Source organism: Girardinichthys multiradiatus, chromosome 2 (assembly GCF_021462225.1).
Source record: "Girardinichthys multiradiatus isolate DD_20200921_A chromosome 2, DD_fGirMul_XY1, whole genome shotgun sequence".
NCBI lineage: Eukaryota > Metazoa > Chordata > Actinopteri > Cyprinodontiformes > Goodeidae > Girardinichthys > Girardinichthys multiradiatus.
Genome location: NC_061795.1, coordinates 49,240,086 through 49,260,542, shown reverse-complemented (window position 1 = coordinate 49,260,542; position 20,457 = coordinate 49,240,086). Strand labels below are relative to the sequence as shown.

The 20,457-nt window shown below is 39.6% G+C and overlaps 1 protein-coding gene across 5 annotated transcripts in view; it reads right to left on the bottom strand.

Annotated features, from left to right (window-relative positions):
- fgd4a (FYVE, RhoGEF and PH domain containing 4a) overlaps positions 1-20,457 on the bottom strand; it is a 73,685-nt gene that overhangs the window by 40,395 nt on the left and 12,833 nt on the right. The window contains exon 1 of one of the 5 annotated variants that reach the window (XM_047392192.1): positions 19,361-19,409. The exons of 2 other annotated variants lie outside the window; for them this stretch is intronic. In XM_047392192.1, coding sequence (XP_047248148.1) covers positions 19,361-19,394 — 34 coding nt within the window. In that variant the 5' untranslated portion in view covers positions 19,395-19,409. Of the gene's footprint in view, positions 1-3,298; positions 3,380-8,700; positions 9,099-19,360; positions 19,410-20,457 lie in introns of those variants that run through there. 2 more of the 5 variants (XM_047392201.1, XM_047392184.1) reach the window with 2 other exon arrangements.

Here is a 20,457-nt window from a genome sequence, read left to right as displayed (position 1 = left end):
GACGCAGTAGAGCTAAGCTCGGGTGAGATAACGGTGTGTCAATAATAGCATTGAAAGGAAAAGTTGGTTCTCTTAACGGAGGGCAATGCTAAGTGATTGTGCAGCTTCAGTTGTGTGTGTATGTGTGCTAGCATGAAGCGGGGCAACAGGAGGTAATATTCTGGCTCAGGGATTAAAGGAGGGCTTTCTCCATGCACCATCTGGAGTCCTCATGACAGGCCTGCCTGCTGCTCATGCAAGCAGACACACCCACATACAGACACGCAAAATTCGTCTTATAAAACAACCAAAACCCAAATAAAAATTCCTTTTTTAGACTATAAAACATGTAAGCAGCTTATAAGAAGCAGTCTATTATCCCCTCCGCCAGCCCATACTCAGACGTGTGATATCACACATCTATTGTTTCCACAAGTGGGGGATGTGTTACTGCATCTGCATAAAAAAACAATTGCTAACATAGAGCAGAGAAAAATGCACAGAACGCAAAATCTTCAGCGAACCCATTATAGACAAGCTGCTTAATAATGAGCGATGGGAAGAGTTTTGCATTTGCAGTGACTCTGCTGACGCAAAAACTTCCCCTTCCTGTCAATTAACTTCCTGTTTTTTTTTTTTTCGAAATATAATCTTAATGTCTCAACCTTTAGCAAAGTAAAACTCTGACAAGTCAAACAGAAGGAGAAGCTTCACAGATCACATGCACACATCCACACAGAGATCCCACTGAAGGTGCTGCTCACATTAATGCTCGATGAGCGGTAACTAACTGTGTTTGTTAATTAAAGAACTAGTGAGAAATAAAAAACACAGATAACACATTGACTTGCAGGAATTCATGTGATTTACTGTCAGGAACATGGTTACTTATTCACAATATCGATTGAGGAACTGAAAGACTTTTTTTTTATTTTACTAGCAGAGCGTTAAAAAACAGACTGCAAATATGGAGGTTTGCTACACATCTGCCAATGTATTCCTGTTGTTTTATCATTTCTAACAAAGACAAAATGCCTATTAGCTAAGAATCCTCTGTACAACTTCATAAAGGGATCTGACCAACTAAGGGTAACGACTGGAATTAAATGAGATTAATCTCTAAAGTTTCCAGATATTGTTTGATCCATATGATGCAGGTACGCCCTCCCCTCCACACAGTTCCCACACATTATTCAAGTTAAAAGTCTGATGCTTTCCCAAAATCAGGCTTCCAGAGTTCGCAAATATCTTTTCAGCAGAGATTAAGGTATTAATGCAAAACTTGACAGGGTTAATGGCTGATATTTCTACAGCAGTTGGTGTTTGATTATGCAACCTGCAAAAACCAGATGCTGCAAGCAGATGATGGATGGATGTAAGGATGGATGGATGGAAGGAAGGTTAGTACAAAGAAACAAAACTCCTTCCAGAGGAGCACCAAGCGCCTACTGATCTGCAACCAAGAGCCAATTAAGGGTTTAAGGTCAGAGACAATTCATACCAGCTGAAGGGTCAAAGTGAAACTAAACACCCCCTCCTTGAACCGCCAACCCCCTCCTTGAACCGCCACCTTAACGTGGTGGAGGGGTTTGAGTGCTCGAAAGATCCTAGAGGCCATGTTGTCTGGGGCTTAAAATTCCCCGGTAGGGTCTCCCATTGCAAACAGGCTCTAGGTGACGGGTCAGACAAAGAGCGCTTCAAGACACCTTTATGAGGACCATTACATTGAGCCAGGCCTGGGGTCGAGACTCGTTGGAGAGCACCTGGTGGCTGGGTTGCTCCTTGCGGGACCTGGCCGGGCGAAGCCCAAACGAGTGACGCAAGGCCATACCCCAGTGGGCCCACCACCTGCAGGGGGAACCGTGAGGGACCGGTGCAAAGAGGATTGGGCGGCAGACGAAGGTGGAGACCTCGGTGGCCCGATCCCCAGATGCTTAGGCTTGCCCTAGGGACGTGGAATGTCACCTCGCTGGGGGGGAAAGAGCCTGAGGAGAGGAGGTCGAGAGATATTGACTAGAAATAGTTGGGCTCACCTCCACGCACAGCGTGCACTCTAGAACCCATCTCCACGAGAGGGGCTCGACTCTCTTCTACTCTGGAGTGGCCCAGGGGGAGAGGCGGCGGGCTGGGGTGGGTTTGCTTGTTGCCCCCCAGCTCAGCCGTCTCTTGTTGGGGTTTACCCCAGTGGATGAGAGGGTTGCATCCTTGCGCCTTTGGGTTGGGGACAGGTCTCTAACTGTCATTTCGAATTACGGGCCGAGCAGTAGCGTGGAGTACCCGGCCTGCTTGGCATCCATGTCGGGGGTGCTGGATAGCAACTTGCACACAGACTTGGTGGAGTTGTTCTGGCAGATACCCCGTCTTTATGCAACCGGGAATCGAACCTGGGTCCCCCGTATTAATGATGCGGGCTTAGCCCATGAAGAGATGTTTCCTAGGATTACCTGTGTACTACGTCTGTTTCCAACCCTTTTATTGGAAGTTACGAGGAGTAGGAATGAAAATCTTCAAATTGGGATGCCCCGATGCCGCCATTTCTGTTTCCCTACCTACAGTGAGAACGTGCAAAAATGTTCTCATAGAACTAAACTATCAGCTGTATTTCCTCTATAACACAATGACAAATCTGCTCTGTGTTGTAATGGAGTAGGAAGAAAATCAGCTTTTACGCTCCATCAATGTCTTTCTACATCTTTAACACTGTACCATACAAAGTTGATCACCTGCCAAACGAGGCTATCCCAGATTTTTTAGGCCCCTTAAAAAATTCTGCATCTCAAACGTCACAATTCTGGCATCCCATATACAGAACTCATGTAAGTGCTTCTCAAATGTTACATCTTTGACTCTCTAAACCGTAAGCTTGTGTCAGAAATACCATTAGATACAATTGTTGTGCTGTAATTTGTTAAAGCAGAAAAATGAGAACGGAAACCTCAACAAAATATTTTTTACCCTCAATATTAACCCATCGTAGAACCATAAATAAACCCAAACTGACACCCAACATTGCTTTTTCATTTGAGGAATGAAAAAATTAACAACTCTTTGACAGCCACCTCTCATTAGTCAACTATAAACAGTCTGGCTGCATGTCTAGAATGTTTAACGGTGACTGAGCCCACAGCGCACGCACAGAGCTACACACACTAGAGTGGGAATTGTTTTTGTTACGAGCATTTCTTCCACAATTTCAATTTTCCTTCTCTGTGGTTCACAAACACTCCTACTAACACCGAAACGACAGGTTTCCTGACACTGTTTGGTTGCCCCAGAGTAAAACAACAAAATGAAAGCAAAGAAAGTATTTCTTTTGTACCTGCATGCCTTCTTCTCAAATCACACGGCTGGGTTTTCCCTATCCTGTTATCAGCACAGATTTTATCCATCTCATAATCACTTTCAGCTAACTATCATCAAGATCTAAAAGGAAATCACTTTTCTTTCATCAGACACAAGATTCCCTGTTGGCAGGCAGGTTCAAGTCTGCTTTTATCATCCAGACATTCAGTGTACCTGCCCACTGTCACTGCACAAACTGGTTCCCTGGAAACTAGAGTCAACAGGTAAAGGAGAGCTCAGCAGGAAGGGAGGAGGGAGATCTCTTCCTTGAAGATGTTGCTGATGAGTGTGGCTCGCTCTCAGGCACTGCCTTTACAATGGTATTAGGTGTTTGCAAGCATTCAAGGGTACAGTCCCCCTGAGGTGGGAGGAGAGAATGGAAAGATGGGCATGAGAAGAGGGGGTTTACACAATGTGATTTACTGGTGAGGAGATGGTGCAGAAAGAAAAATGGGGAAGTGAGAAAGATGCATATTAACCAACCATAACAGTTGTAATTTTTGCTGTATTATATTTGTACAAAAAAATTATTTATTTGCCTTTTTTTAGTCTGAGGTCATCCTAAATCTATTTTCTCCAATGCGATGTGAATTATCTAAAACTGATGACTTCTCTAAGGTCCTGTTTTAGCCCAATCTCAACAGTCATACAGTGCACCAGGCATTAATGAGACATGAAGAGAAACTACAATTACATTGACAAAATGCTTCACTTTGAATGTAAGGAAAAAAAAAAACTGATTTATTATATAAAAATATTGCCACCAACTATAAGAATAAGCAAATAAGGCAAAGTAACCTCTGGTTCATTTGCATGGCTATCAAAGATTGAGACAACTGCAATATAAAAAGGAACTTATAAATAATGTATAAGGGTGGGTTGAGGTATTAATATGCCAAGTCACGCCCCTTTAATCATTCTGATGGCTTGGTGGTGCTAATGCATGTGTAGCTGCATCTGTGTCAGGTTTTTATGCTTGGCACAGGGAATATTGGCTCGTCACAGAGGCCAGATGTGTCTGTCTTTATTCATTCTTGTCCTTCCATAATGGATAATTACCAACGAGTGATGGTTTTCTGTCACAACATTTAATAGACTGCAAGTTAATTGGCTTTTTGGAGATTTTAATGTTTGGAACAAGCCGATCAGACCAGATGAGACCCTGTTTACTGTTCATGTTGCAAACTTGGAAATGTGACCTGGTCTAGTCCACATTAAACATTTGCATCTCTTAATATATTAGAGGGTACAGTAGTAAGCACAGACATGCAGACCTCACCTTTGAACTGCTTTCCCCAATGTGTCTTTAAATTATTTTGTTTTTACCCTGCACGCTATACAAACTCTAAAGTACATCTGATAGGTTGCTAAATGATCCTCCGTGTTTGCAGATGTTCCTAACCTTCCCGATTATTGTTTGCTTGAAGGAATTTTATGGCCATGATTCAGCTGCCAGTTTGGAGTCAAGAATGCAGACATTATTAGACACTGAACATGAGCTGCAGAATGAGGACATTCCTTTGCAAACATAACCAAGAAAACCTTAGCAGCCAGCAAAAAAAGAAATAAAAGTTTGATCTTTCCTTTTTCTTCTTTCCCACATTTAGATCACCACGTCTCATAAAATATGTACCTCAAGAGCAGATTCTATGCATATCCTCAGGGGTTTGCCAGCGTGCTTCTTTCACGCAGCCCAGCATGAGAAGATAAGCTCTTAGCATGATCTGAACATGTTCTCTGGCCCGTGTCTAATAAGGGTAGGCCAGTGGGGTAACTGGTTTAAACGGGAATGCTGTGATCTCAAACATGCTGAGTGTTGATCTTCCAAACACCAGTGTCAACTTGTGGACTCCTATCACTCTCGACTGACAACACTGGCACACAGTTGTCTCCTCTTGCTTTCCATGACCTTCCTCTGGTCTTTGTTTTCCATCACCACCACTCCATGCCTCGCTCCACCCGTTGTAACCTGTTCGTCCACCTTATAAAATGGATCACAGCTGCTAGACAGGAGCTCCCATATGTGTCAATCAATATACTGTCAGCCCAATTACCACGTCTGACTGGGTCCCAAAGGACCGGTGTGTTCACAAATGAGCAACTTTGCTCATTCACGGCAGGCATTTATGTGATAGAAGGAAAACCTGCTCTGAAAGGACCTACAGATTTAAGGTGAATGAGTAAACGAGATCCATATCAAGATGATGCTCATATTTTCTAATCCTAGCTAATGAGCTACTATTTCCTTGAAAGGATCTTTTAGTCGTTTCGCATCTGTTTAATGACCCAAGACTTCTGCAGAGCATTTTAAATAAAAGCCACAGGTTATACTAAAAGGTCCACCTTGCAGTTGTTCTGGTTGCTGCTCATTTTTCCCTTTTCCATTTCTACTTCTGCAGTTTTTTGTATCAGACTTTTTTGGGTTTAAGGGCACTGTCAATACATACCAGCGAGGTGAATGTTTTAATACCTGCCTTGACAACCAGGAATGGTTAAAGCCAGTTTTCTCTACAGTAAAGGCCTGATATGACTCCAAACACAAAATCTACCAGCAGGAGGCTCCTCAAAGTTATTTTGGTTTAGTCTGGGGTTATAATCTGTCCAAACAAAAACAAACACCAGGTTTGAGACACAGTTAATGTACAGTTCATTTAAAGCACATATGAGATATGAGCATTTTTATGAGTAGGTCTTAAAATGATAAAATTCAATAAGAAAAGACATTAATGCACCAGTGTTTGAGTACAAGGTTATGAAACGGTTTGTATGCAGGTATGAAGTGAAGGCAGGATTAGAGGAAATGCTAATGAGTTGGTAGGAAATGGGGGAATGAATTGACCCAGAGCCACTTGTTTCTTTCTCGTTGTTCACAAAACAAAATTAGACTGAAGAAGTTAATTTTGGAAACATTAGCATTACTTCATCTCAATTGTTACTCCATTATCCAAATCACAATAACATGTGTCTTCACTGATGTTAATCGAGTTTATTACAAAGAATAAAACTGATTTATTTTCTGCTTGTCTGCAAAACACTCATTAGCTCTACCAGCTAGCAAAATCCACCAAGAAGCTAGAATTGTGTTCTGTGCAAAGTTATAAAGACCTTTTTTATGTTATACATAAAGACTCAAACTGCTGGAAGGCTGACAGATATAAAGAAAAAAGTTCAAACAAACTACGATTAAACTGAATTTTTTGTATGTTTCTTCAAATGTCTTTGTCTCTTGTTGATCCTGGTGACCGGGGAAAATTGTGATCAACAGAGATTCATTAGATCTGACTCAATGCATTACGTGTGAAGTGAAAGGATGAGGAACATAATGCCTGTCAAACAGCACAAGAACTTGTTTCTCAAACAGCATCTTTGTGCTCAGCATGAATGAGCCCTTCTGCCTGGAAGAGCTGGAGCCCATATTCTCAGCACAGAGCTGCTGATGCAGCGGCAACCCCCGCAATACTGAAAGCAAGCCTGCAGATGGGCTTGGTGCCAAGGCTGAAGCACCAGTGAGACAGAAAGAGAAAGACAGCAGCCAATGATTAACATTCAAACTTCCTCTATAGCTAAATGCAAGTTCTTCCCCTATTTGGCTCGCAAAAAACATCTCTAACAACTGAAAGTATGCATGTGCAGTCGTGTTTTTTTTAGCTTTGATACTCATGGACACAGCAGATAATCTGACACAGTGGTATAAAGAACCAAACAGCATCAGCATTCTTGATGTGTCAGAGGAAGCTCAGAAAGACAAACCTCAGCAAACACAGAGGGCAAAATGACAACATGATCAGCTGCCAAAACCTGAAGGACAAAGTAGTCAGTGAAGGAATAATGGAAACACACATGAAGCAGACAAAGTGACAAGCATGAAAACCCCAATGATGAAGCTGCAGCACCTGACCACTCACAATACAGAATCAATAAAAAGAGGGGATGTATCTTTCATAGCTAACAACATGGATATCCAAGTCTTCCACAGCTTACTGGAGGCAGATGTGGAGATGTTTATAAAGTCCTCTACGTTAATCAGCCGTCAACCTGACATGAACTCTACCCTCTGCTTTCTACTTTCTCATTTCTGCAGAGACATGTTTTATCTCCATTTACTAATTTTAGAGCAGAGCTGCAATTCAGAAACAGTATCAGTCTAAAGGTCTGAAAGGATTTACAAGACGTACCTACTGATTAGAGCTGTTATGATATAAATATTGAATCTACAATAATCCAGTCCTTCAGTAAAAAATTTTCTCTCACTATAATGTCATCCTGTTAAAATCACAAATTCTTCTAATGAAACTCTTTCAAGTCGGAAGTTTTGTTGTTTTTCTTATACCCTTAAAGTTTTTTTTAGCGTAGAGGGATCCCTTAGCTGAATGCATAAAACTTAGAGATGTGTTTCAGTTTTATATTGATAATTCAATATTTGAAAGACAATAAGCTGGGATCTGATCTCTTCCCTGTCACTGCCTGCCTGTAGGGAAAATCAGTGGGAGTCACAGGAGTTATATTAAGCTGCTGATAAAGGTAACGCTCAGCTGCAGAGACGTGTGTCAAACTGAGTTACAGCGAGCGCATGTAGCAAACAGGGAGTCTGAACCTCAGGAGATAACTGCATTTTCAGATATTAAAAAAAATACCTGGTTCTAATATGATAACTGAAGAGTCATTCTCTTAGCTTTTTAAAAAAATCAGGAAGTTTCTTGACTCCTGTGAGATTGTCTGACTGCTTGAAGTGACAAATTGACTTTAAAATCATAATAATCATAATAAAAGGTTTAACCAAAGATCGATCCACAGCATTTACACACATCCACAGAAACATAGAGCCAAATACACACACAAAAACACATTTATTTTCCGACAGCTCAGGCCAGCTGAGGTCCATTATAACAGTCACGGCAAACAGAGTTAACTGAAATCAGCAGCCTCTGTTTGCAAAGATGTGGGCAGGTGTGTGTGTTGCAACATATCTTGGCTGATTCAATATTGCCTTAAAGAAAATGAATAGTTCCCTCCAGCCAGTGCAGATATTGTGCTGAAATGACCCACAGAGCTGCCATACAGACACCCACGATCACAGGCAACATCGCCACACTGAGCTGCAGTACCTGCCAGATCTCATTCTGTGGTGAGATTAAGGGTTTGTCTTTTGTCTCACCTGTCCCTCCCTTTGTTACCCATCACTCTAAGCAGTTAATATGCTTGTCAGTGTCTGCAGAAAAGCAGAACATTTTCTTTCTCCCGCTGTAGATGTGAACCACATACATTTTGCTCTCCAGCCATGTTAACCCAACGCCTCCAGGGCTTGCATTGCAGATCTCACTCCGGCAGCCTGCCGGTGTGGCTTCGTAAACCAGTCAAATAAAAGATCGAGGCACTGACCGTAATGGAGGTTGTGTCCAGGGAGAGCCAGAGGTGAAACAGAGATCCTGAACTGAGGAGACCTCTCCCTCCTCTCCCTCTGTGCAGCGTTCTGTCGCTCAGACTGGCAGGTTCAGGCTCATCATGTTAAACTGCTGCCTCACTGCATTGGTTGCACCTTCCCTCCCTCAGATTGGTCTCACATCACCCACCCACACACACACACACACACACACTTCAAATAACTGTGATAAAGTGACTCGCCCTCAAGCTCAGTTCCTCGATGGTCTCCTTCTCATTGCTCGGCTTTCCTCTTTATTGTAAAGAGACACAATCACATTCCAGCAGAGACGAGGCATATGGCGGAGGAGCGACACTCCAGGAGTAAAGCCTCCTCTGTGCGCAAGTGTGGTTCTGCATTTGTCTGAGAGTGTGTGTCGCATGGACAAGTAGACCCATTGTGTTGGATGAAGGGGAGGGCCAGTGAGGGGGGATGTGGCCAATGGCCGAACTCATCTGCTGTCCCTGCTGCTGCCGGCTAACGAAGAAGGTTCTGAGCGTGACACAGAACAACCCCCCTTCAAGGAATAAAAATGGGGTGGGAACACAAGAAAGGCATTGCATCTGGCCAGAGACGTCACAAAGCATTGATTTCTTTATTAGAAAAAGGAAGACTCAAGTATCGGTTGGAAAAACCCTACTTTGCTTTAGTCATTTTTAGTGATTATCTGAGGTAAGGGATCGGTTTTGACCTCATCTCCTGCAGGGTTTTCCAGAAATACAGGAGACGGTCATTCTGAGGAGATGAAAGAAGAAGTTCACACTCTTCTCACAAAACAAATCAGAAAATGTTAACTTCAAAAACAGAAGTTTTAACTAGAAGGGGAATTTTTAAATCAACATGTGGACTATTTCTGCAATAATAAATGAAAGCATTTAATTTAATCAAATATATAAATAATTTTCTTTAGTTAATTAAATTATTGTTTATTGTGAGCTGTTTAGGTTTATGTAATGAGTCAGTCGGAAAGTTTATTATTTGTAGGTGATACACTAATTAAAGTCAACTCTTTTCAGGATCAAGCCACTGCTACTCCTGCTAGTAACTATATGTTATCTCTATTTTACCACAGTAATGATGACTCCGATACACTTCTCTGTTTGACCGTTTCTCTCCGAGGCAACACCACAATTAAACCTACTGCTGCCATTAGCTGCAGATGAACCCACATATTTACATACACTTTTGGAATGACACCATTTTAATTTTCATTGTCTGGCTTAAAATAGGAATAACCTTTTCCTGTTTTAGGTCAGTTAGGATCAACTCAATTATTTATATTTGCTAATAACAGAATAATGGGAGACATTTTTGAATAACTTCCTTCAGTGGCACAGATTTACAGCCATTTCCTCAGTATTAGGTAGAATTGTCTTTTAAGCTGTTGGGTTTCCTTCCAGAAGCTTTTCACAATTGTTTGCAGGAATTTTCTTCCTGACAGAACTTGTAGAACTGGGTCAGGTTAGTAGGCTGCGTTGTTTTGTAACGGCCGCTCCAAAACATTGACTTTTTTCCACAGGTGACCATTGCCCAGAAGCAGAAGTAATGTGTTCATATCTGCGGGTACAGGTGAGGACTCCAGCTGCAGTGTTCTGTACCAATTGGAGGGCTTTTCAAGGCAGACCTACTAATAGAGAATTACAGTAATGAAAATGATATGAAACAAAAGTGTGAACGAGGGTTTCAGCATTAAAGAAAGAGATCTTTGCAATGTTATTTTTGCAATGTTCCTAATGTTATTAGGCATTTTTAGTAAAGTGCTTTGAAAAGTTCAAAACAGAATCTAAAACCACCCTGAGGTTCCTGGTCTCACTGGTGCAGTGGAGGCCCGAAGAATGAATGAAGAATCTGAATGAAGGGGTCTCTATAGACCATAGGCCTTAGGACCCACAACCAACATCTATGTTTTATCATTGTTTAACAGTAATACGTTATTAGACATCCAGGCTTTGATATCAGAGAAACAGGAATTTAGTATGTTAACTGAAGAAAGACTAGATGGATACATTTAGACTAAAATTATGTAGCCTTTTAAATCATTGTTTTCTTTTAGATTTATTAGATTGCAAATCAATTGTTTTTTTATACCAGCCACCTTAAGGTGCATCAGAAAGTAAAACCTGGAATAAAATGATAAACATTAAGTGTTCACAGACTATTTCTCAGATCATTATGAGGTCAAGTTCAACATTAGTTTAAGTCTGAAGTTTTCTTTTAGTATGAATATTTCTCAAATTTGCATCCGTTACCAGGTCTTCATTTCAGGAATTAACTTCTTTAAGCTTGATCACATCCACATTTTCTAAGGTTTTTCAGCTAATTTGATATGATGTTCATGTTATCATGAAAATATACCAGAGAACAAACGCATTTGTAAACACTAAAATATAAAATTATTTGCATGCAGTGAGGTTAAAGGGGTGGAGGAGTCTTGTGATAAATAGATGAGTGTACTGTTGAATGGAATGAGCTCATCTAAATCTACAAAGCACATGGAGTACTTGTTGTGGGTGACGGGGGAGGCATCTTTGTGACAATGTGTAAAAGAACGCTCGTCGCTTCTTAAACTCGTTTGAGAAAATGACCTGCAGACACTGATGGCCGCTAAAGTAGAAGGAAGTGCTGCTTTCACAACTGTCGGTTGACTGCAACACACAAACTCCAACCATGGGTGTGAGCAGAAAATTAAATGCACCCATTTCTATTGTAGAAAAGCAGTCCTAACCTCCCTCTGCTCATTTTAATATACCTCATGTTCCCAACATTTTGAAGTTACGACTCTGATTTCCTCTCATTTTTCTTGTCTATTATTAATGTTTTATTAATGCTGTAAATTCAGCATGGATCCTGTGACTCCCACCACTTCCTCTGTTGGTCTATTAGGTTCCAATATTTCCCAGCATCTACATGAAAGATCTTGCTTACCCTGTTCATCTCAAAGACCCCTGAAACATGCTATGATTGTGGAAACACCTTATTATACCACACACTAATTAGAGAGCAGAGAACAATAACTACCAAAACCAGGCCTCAACAGCACAATGTGCATTGCATTTGCCAGGGTTTTCATGAGTTTATTACACATGGAGAAATAATGCTAGAAACAAAGTCATGATCATTTTCTAGTAAACCTTTAGACAAGGCAAGTGTTTTTTCTCATAATTCACAAACAGGATAATTTAGTGATTTACAGGAAAACAAAGAAACATTGATAAGACACATTAAATCATGACGCATCATTTCTGGAGACTAGCTGTCAACAACTGACCTAAAATATACAAACACGTGCGTTTAACAGCTTCATACAGCAGAAAATTTAGTATCTGAAGGCAGAATAAAACATGCATAAAGTTGCTTTCGAGAGTCGTCACAGGACATGTGAGATTGCAGACATGAAATGAACCGCATCACTTTTAGAGTTTGAGGTTTAATGGTCAGTTTTCTGATGGCTCAATCAAGGCTTAGAAGAAAAATACAGCTTAAAAGTGGGACATATTTACTTGGAAAAGCCGATTAAAACTTGTGCAAAGAATTTTCATATTTTAACGTAAGTCTGAATGAATTCAATCAATCAATAATGTTACACACTGCAGAATGTTTTTGTTAGCATGCTAACATTAGCACTAGCATACTCTGTTAGCTCAGGCCTCAGTGAATTATGGTCTTTCAGTCAATTTAGAGTACAATCTCTGAAAACATGACACGTTTATAGTGAAACCTCTATTAGATTGAAAAATTACAAGTTAAATTTCAAACATCACAACAAAATGGCTGACTCAATAAGTGCACAGTATATTTATAGCCAGTGTTTTAGGGGGAGCATGAAGCAGAAACTGAAAGAAGATGATTTTTCCCCAAGGCTGACAGAATAATTTAGGACCACATTCTGACCCAACTTGACCAGAGGGCTTATTAAAAGAAGCCCTCTAACAACACAGAGCAGCATTTCATGTTCCTTTTAGCTTCTAGGTTTTAGAACAAGCTACAGTATTGTATGGTTTATATAACATTAATATGACACTCATGTTAAATCAAACTGGCTGCTTTTAAATCGCTGCTTTTTTGTGAGTAATTAAACATGATTTCTGAACAAATCAGGTTCAAGTTGCGTCAGCCACCTGGGAAAGGGGAACCCCTCACAATTATGTTAGCAATATGAACCAAATGATGGCTGATTATTATCTGAGGGATGGCCTGTTGTTTCCATGGTGACACCTTTTCATACCTGTTTATTCACAGTCCAGCCTGCAGGGGAGGTCTATGCAAAGGCCTTCATGCAAGGATTACAGTCACTGCTTAATATAATCATGCTATACATCCATAAGTCTTTTGTGCACACACTAGGCACACAGTATACATTAGATCACACCTGCTGAATAATGGTAAGCTCAACATACATGCTGCATAGATAAGCAATTTCTTCCTGCTCTGCAACCACAGATCAGTTTACATTCAGCTTACAGAATATTTCCAGCATCTCTTCCCACTCTCTGTAACATCCCACTCTTAGGATAAAAAGCAATTAAATCTATAATGAATGATTACCACTGGGACAAATTGCATATTTTGGTTTTCTGCACCACAAACTTTTCTCTCATCTTTTTTAACAAGATTTTGTATGGCTTTACTACAGCTTGATCAATAGTGAATTTGTAGGCTGATGTGGATTTCTGAAGAGTTAAAATGTTTTGAAATTTTGACAGGGTGTAAGATACTTATATGAATTCAGCATGTTAGAGCTGATCTGAAGTGGTGGAAACATTGAATCATTGTTTAATATTTTTTCTACAGAGTAGGGCTGCAGCTAACCATTATCTTGCTAATTAATTAATCTGTTTTTTGATTATTCGATTAATAATTGGATAGCAAAAGGTGGCCAATAGGAGATTTTTTGAATCTGAACTGGATGAAGCTAAAGCTATGCCACTTGAGGAGTTCTGGATGAAGCATATTTACAGACAAAGAAGGTTTTTCATCTTAAATGCAAAATCTATATACTTTTGCACAGTTTTGTCTTAATTACTGCTCTGAGTGGGTTACTCTTTCAGCAAAAGGCATGTTTGTTTTTTTGGAGGTTGTATACCCCAGGTAATGATTATTTGAATACTAAATTAGTTGAAGATTATTTCAATAATGGATTAATCACGATTAATATGATTAATTGTTTCAGCAATATTACAAAGTAGTTCAGCTTACTGGGAAGAAAGAAATGCCTCCCAAAACCAGTTGCGGGAATGTTCACCACTGTTCCAACAAGGCGGCAAATAAAGATTATTTTGTTAATCAATTAATCTGTTGACTGTTTTGTCGATTAACCGATAAATAAAAGCTGCTTAATGATAATGATAATTTTACTGAATTTGAACCAGGTGAAGCTAAGACCTATGCCACTTAAGTTCTGCCACCTATTTTCTGTACAATTTTGTCTTAATTTCTGCTCTGGGTGGGTTGTTCTTTCAGCAAATGGCATGTTTTAGAGTCTGTGCACTCCAGGTAACAATTATTTGATTACTAAATGAGTTGACCATTATATCAATAACCGATTAATCACGATTAATCTGATGGACTTGTACAGGCCTTCCATTTATGGAGTTGGTGGAATGCTCTATGCATTCAACTGTTGTCAGGAACACTTTAAAATATAAAAGTAAAAGAAACAAAAGTGTTCAAACAACTAACTTGAACTGAGTAAATACAAAAGAAGAATTTCATTTATCAGGACAAAATAAGTGATGCAAAGCAACCTGGTCCCCAAGTTAGGTGTTTCTGCCAGGAGTACCACATTAGCACCCATCAAATGTTTGTGATAACAGGCTTTCAGCATTGAGGAATTTTGACCTACTCTGCTGTACAGAATTGTTTTGTACAAAGAAATGAATAGGGAAAGACAGAATACTGAACATATCATCAGCTAATTGTTGTCTTTGTAGCTAACTGTTTATTCTAATCCAACTTGAAACCAGTCTTAAGCGTTTCTAAAACTCGTCTTTGCCACCATTATCAAATTCAGAATCAATGCATTTAAAAAATACTAAGATCGTAAACCAACTTCCAGGATTTAGGGTACAATTTAGAACAGTGACACTTCCATACATTAAGTATGCTTACAGTGTAGAAAATGATTTTGTCACATCAAAATTCAGGATTAATTTAAATAAGATCCAGGACCATTTTCCCACTCAGTCAATAAAAGCCTGTGTGTAATCCGTATTTCTTGCACCTCTGCCTATAAACTTCCAGCTATAATGGATGCCCCTCACAGTGATATGCTTTAGTTGAAGCGTTGATTATTTCTAAAGACACTTTTTTTTCTATCCTCTCCTTATAAACATTTAGTTAATCTTTGATAGAATTTTACATAAATCACCAATTATTCTTTAGTCACACTGTGTGATCTGTAACACCTTCAGCATTTTAAACCAGGGAGTCATGCTGCACCTACATATCTGAGCAGTAAAATTAGACTTAGAGGTTTAAGATGTGTCTTTATGTGGTATTTTCTATTTTCATGCAAGAAAACATTACCCTAGAGAAAATAAATAAAACAAAATAAATACATTATAATTGGTTTCAATTAACTAATATTAGGATAATGTAGTTGGCACAGAAACATTAAAGCAGGCATTTTATTGCTTTTTTATATAATAAGACCTCTGTCAGAAATTTGATATTATACAGATATTTTAAGCAGTCAAAGCATCACTCTACCTTCCTCCCACACACAAACACACAGCCTAACTCATACGTTTTTTTCTACGTCCTTACAGCTGCTGTCTTCTCACACCACCTCCTCCGTCTCCCTAACACGTCCACCTACACCCGTTTCACCAGTCCATCCTTCTACAACCACCCACCTCTTTGTCCTCTCCCTGGCCAAATGTCTCTAAGCCATGACTCATCACCTCTTTATATCTAATGACCCGTGTAGGCCTCCTACATTAATTAAGTCCACATCATGTAAACTGCATGCACACATGCCAGCCCACGGACTTAGACAATGCACACAATGCATTAGAGCCCTAGCTTTCATTGACTCTCATTACTGATACACATAATGAAAGCCAGTGCTGAAAGATCAGGATTATCTGCAGACACAAACATGTTAGTGTATGCACATGCAAGATCAAAAGCTATAAGAATCCAGCAAACAAGGCCCAGAGGTTGAATCGGTGTCTATAAAGAAGACTTGAGAAAAGAAACAGATCAGCATCGTCGTCTGCCTCACAGCAACAAGGAGCCCTGGATCGGCCTCATTCAGACAGACACACACATCAAGTCCTCAGCAAACCCGCTAAAATGAGAGTCAGCTCTGTTCCTATACTGCTGGGCAGCACTGTAAAAAGGAACAAAACGACTCAAGAGCAGAGCTCATCTAGACACCAAGTTGATTAAACATTTAGTTTAATGAGGATGAGAAAAGCAACTTGGTGAAGGAGGCGCTTGGTTGCTCTCATTATCCACTTTATCTTCTTCTTCATTTTTCCTCGAGGTAAACACACAGAAGAAATCCAACTCTAATCCAACCTGAACACATGCATACACAAGCCTGTTAATATTTTCATGCTTATGAGGAGAGGAGAAACAGTTGGTGTCTGCGTGAGTGAATGAGAGCAAAGCACGCAAGAATATTTGTCGATCTAAAAGTCCAGTTCATTACGTCAAGTGTTGCTGCATGCAGTATTGATCTACTGGTAACTAGCAAACATCCCTGCGTTATATAATGGAAAGTATTGTGTAAACGTACTATGTGCTTCCTGTACAGCTTCAAATATTCTGTCAATGGTTCAACAATCACGTGCTGGCTAACAGGATTGACTCTGTTCCTCTTTACATTGTGTAACACTTGAGCAGGTTAATTACGTCTGAGATGAGTCCAGCTTGTTTTAGTGATGACAGGTGATGTGAAAGGCTGAAGTGTGGCTTTCAAGGGTTTAAAACTACTTCTTGGTTTGCCACAGTGGAAGAGCTTGAGATGGTACAATAACATTAACAGAGATTTATGCATTTAAAATGGCTGCCTCAGTGTCAAAATGATATTATTATGAAAACAGATTTTCTTCTGCACTCGTCTGCCAAAGGTGCTTGAAATTAACAACACAGAAACACATTTGCTTTACTGTACAATAAGCTAGAATGTGTTAAAATGTCTTAAACAAAGGCTATGACAAAACTACACACAACACAATTTACTCTCATCCAACATCTTATACTTTACCCAGCTGTTGATATGTATTAAAGATATTTAGTGGCCTTTTATTTTTATTTTTTGACAGTAGGCTGGCAGGAAAGAGGGGTAGAGAGAGGGGGAGACATTCGGCAAATGTCACAGGGTCCAGGACTCGAACCCGGGATGGCTGCTTCGAGGGCTGTAGCCTCCGTAAATGGTCGCATGCTTAACCCCTACACCATCAGCGCCACGCCCGTTGATATGTATCAAAGCAACCACATAGCAATATCTGGTTCATGTCATAAGATTACTTCAATCTAATTACCTGGAACATAAACAGGTGAAAACATCATAACCTAAATATAAATTGAATACTGACAAATGACCAAAAATGTTTTTTTTTTTTGTTTGACTGGTTTAAAGGGAACATATCACAAAGTCTAAGAAGTACATGTGATGATGCAACAATCAGGTCCACATTTTCACCAAAATACTGAAGAATCTGTTGTTTTTTCTGGTTGTTTAAAACTGAATATTCCCACTTTTTTTAAAGTCTGTAAACACATCAACAAACGCCATTTTGGTTCTGAGTTTAACAGAAATGATAAATGATAAGGTATGAGTGCCTCTGTGTCTCTATGTTGGATTGGAGACCTGTCCAGGGTGTCCCCACCATTCGCTCAATGACTGCTGGAGATGGATGGAAATTTAGGCTTGGGTCAGTATGTAATTCTCATGGTATAATAGCTAAGTAAAGATATCATAAATCTTACCACGTGATCTAGTTGGATTTATTTAAAACTGAAAAAAAAAAAAAAAAACTCTTCCAACTGCTGCTAAAAAATAGAGTGAATATAACAGTTGTAATAATATTCTCTGCAACATGTACAATATTTGTTGTCATTTTGATTTTAACTTACTTGTCACAGCCTTCTTTTAGGCAGCTGACCAGCAACAGGTAAGTAGGGAAAAGTGCAGCACTTTATGTTTCAAACAGCATCTGGTCAAACCTATCAATTGGGATCGACCAATCTATATTTGTTATGTGCAAATATAGAAAATATGAAACTAATCTTGTTTGTGCCAGAAGCAGGTGAACAAGTGTCATTGCATTAAACATCAACATATTTTTAAACACAGCCAAGAGCTGGTAATTTAAGAAAACAGCAAGAGTTGGAGAAACTGAGTGCACTCTGAATACTTGTGCAGGTCAAACAGGTGCAAAAAGGCATCATAAGACACGTAGCTGTCAGACCCCAAGACTTCAAGCTGCTTCTTGAAGAGCTGCAGTTTCTGCCACTAAAACCTACTAAAGAAGCTGACTGTATACAGTTTTATTTGCTCACTTATTGATACATTGTTCACAAATCAGCCAGCAGTTCTCAAATATATTTGTTTTTGCCTCTTTTTGTATGTCAAGCATGATCTCTGGCATTTCTGATCTGGGAGGAAAGATACAAACTAGGGAAAAAAGGCCAGTGATGTGTGCCATGCTATAGTGAACTACCAGCTATAACCAGCCATGGATTAAATAATCAACCAGTTTCTCTGTTCATCAAAATCTAACCAAACCATCATTTTCAGTGTGAGATTATGCCACTGCAGTAAATATCAATTTAAAGATCTATTTCTGTTTTAAGCAAGAACGAGAAGAAAGGCCCCTGGTGAGGACTTGAACCCGGGACCTTAAATACAACAAGCAAATAAAAAAACCAAAAACATATATTTATTCAACATATCAAGTGATAGGAATGGGCCATTTTTCTATATAGGGTTTTCCCATTAATGTTCTGTTGGGAACTAGAGGAGTCTCCCCCTGCTGGCAGTTTTACAGAAGTTCTGGACTGGAATCAATCAGATCCTTTTTCTATCCATTAATCTTTAACTAAGACAAATATGCAAAGTGAGCTAAAAATATATTTTTACATACACACATGGACAGAAGCAAAATAAAAAACAAAAGTCAATTAATCCTGCGTAGCTGTCTGTATGAAGAGTAATAAACAACTGGTCACTGACTGACAGAGACCGCCATCTTTGTTTGTGGTATTTTCAGCTAAAACACATCCTCCAATAAACAGCGTTCCTGTTTGTTTATATAGCTCTTACATGCATCAGTACTTCAAAAACTGAGAAAAAGCCCCACAAATGTTTTCATATGCCTTGAATTGTACTACAACAAACTCTATTTTATTTTACTGAGATTTCATGAAAAAAAGTAGTGCATCTATGTGATGTGACTGGAAATGATACATGGTTTCTAGTCTCCCCTGTGTCTAATTTAATCTAAGTCTAATTGCAGCTTTTCTGTTTCTGGCCTCAGAGGTTCTTTAGAGAACATTAGAGAACAAACAGGATCACGGGGACCAAGGAATACAGCAGACACGTCAGAGAAAGAGAGAGTGGTGAAGAAGCTTAAAGCAGGGTAGGGTAGTAAAATAATATGAACCCACCATCTCCCCAACAATGCAGCAGATGAAGCATCATGCTGTGGGGATGCTTTGCTTCAGCAGGGAAGCTGGTCAGACTTGATGGGAGGATGAATGGAGCTAAATCCAGGACAATCCTGGAAAAACAATCTGTTAGAGGCTGTAAAAGATATGACACTGAGGTGGAGGTTTACCCTCCAGCACGACAACCATCCTAAATATTCAGTTAAAGCTACATTGTAATGGGTTAGATCAAAGCATTTCATGCATTAGAATGACCTAGTCAAAGTCTAGACCTGATTTTAGAGGGAGTCTGTGGCAAGATTTCAAAATTTGTGTTCACAGATGTTCTCCATCCAATCTGACTGAACATTGGCTGTTTTTCAAAGAAGAATGGACAAAAATTTTAGTTTGCAGATGTCTAAAAGCTGGTAGATACAAACGCCAAAAGACCTGCAGTTGGATCTTCAGCAAAAGGCGGTTCTATAAAGTGCTGAATGTAATGGATGAATGTAAATTAAAGCCACAGTTTTCAGATTTTTATTTGTAAAATATTTGGGAACCAAGTGTTATTATCCTTCAACTTCACGATTATGCACTACTTTTTGTTCATTTATGAAGAAGTTCAACTGAAAGGAATACATTTTGCTACGTTCTGTACAGTATCATCATATCAGTATTTCATTATTAATATTGCTACAATGAATCTGTGGCTCTTTGACATTTATGATAAGATTCCACCTATCAAACTGAGAGGGACAAATCATAAAGGCTACAGAAACAAAATAAAAACACTTAAAATAAAAAATTTGAAACTGCTATTGTGGGTTCCCGAAAAAGCAGAAAAGCAAGCCAACTGGTACTGTGTTGTGTCCTTCAGACAGCCTGTCTCACACTGAAACAATGAGCATGGTGAAAGGCTGTGGGCCAACTGGTGTTCCCAGCCTTTTCCTTCCTGCCAACAAGAAAGGAGCAGAAAGCCTCACATCGTTTCCTTTGGACTGCTGCAGGCTAAGGTTGACTCAACCGTTCCTCAACAATGGTGCAAAGCGTCCAAAAAGATGTGCACAGTTGAAGGGTTTATATGTAACGACATGCATCCCCGTCTCCAGTGCAGCGCA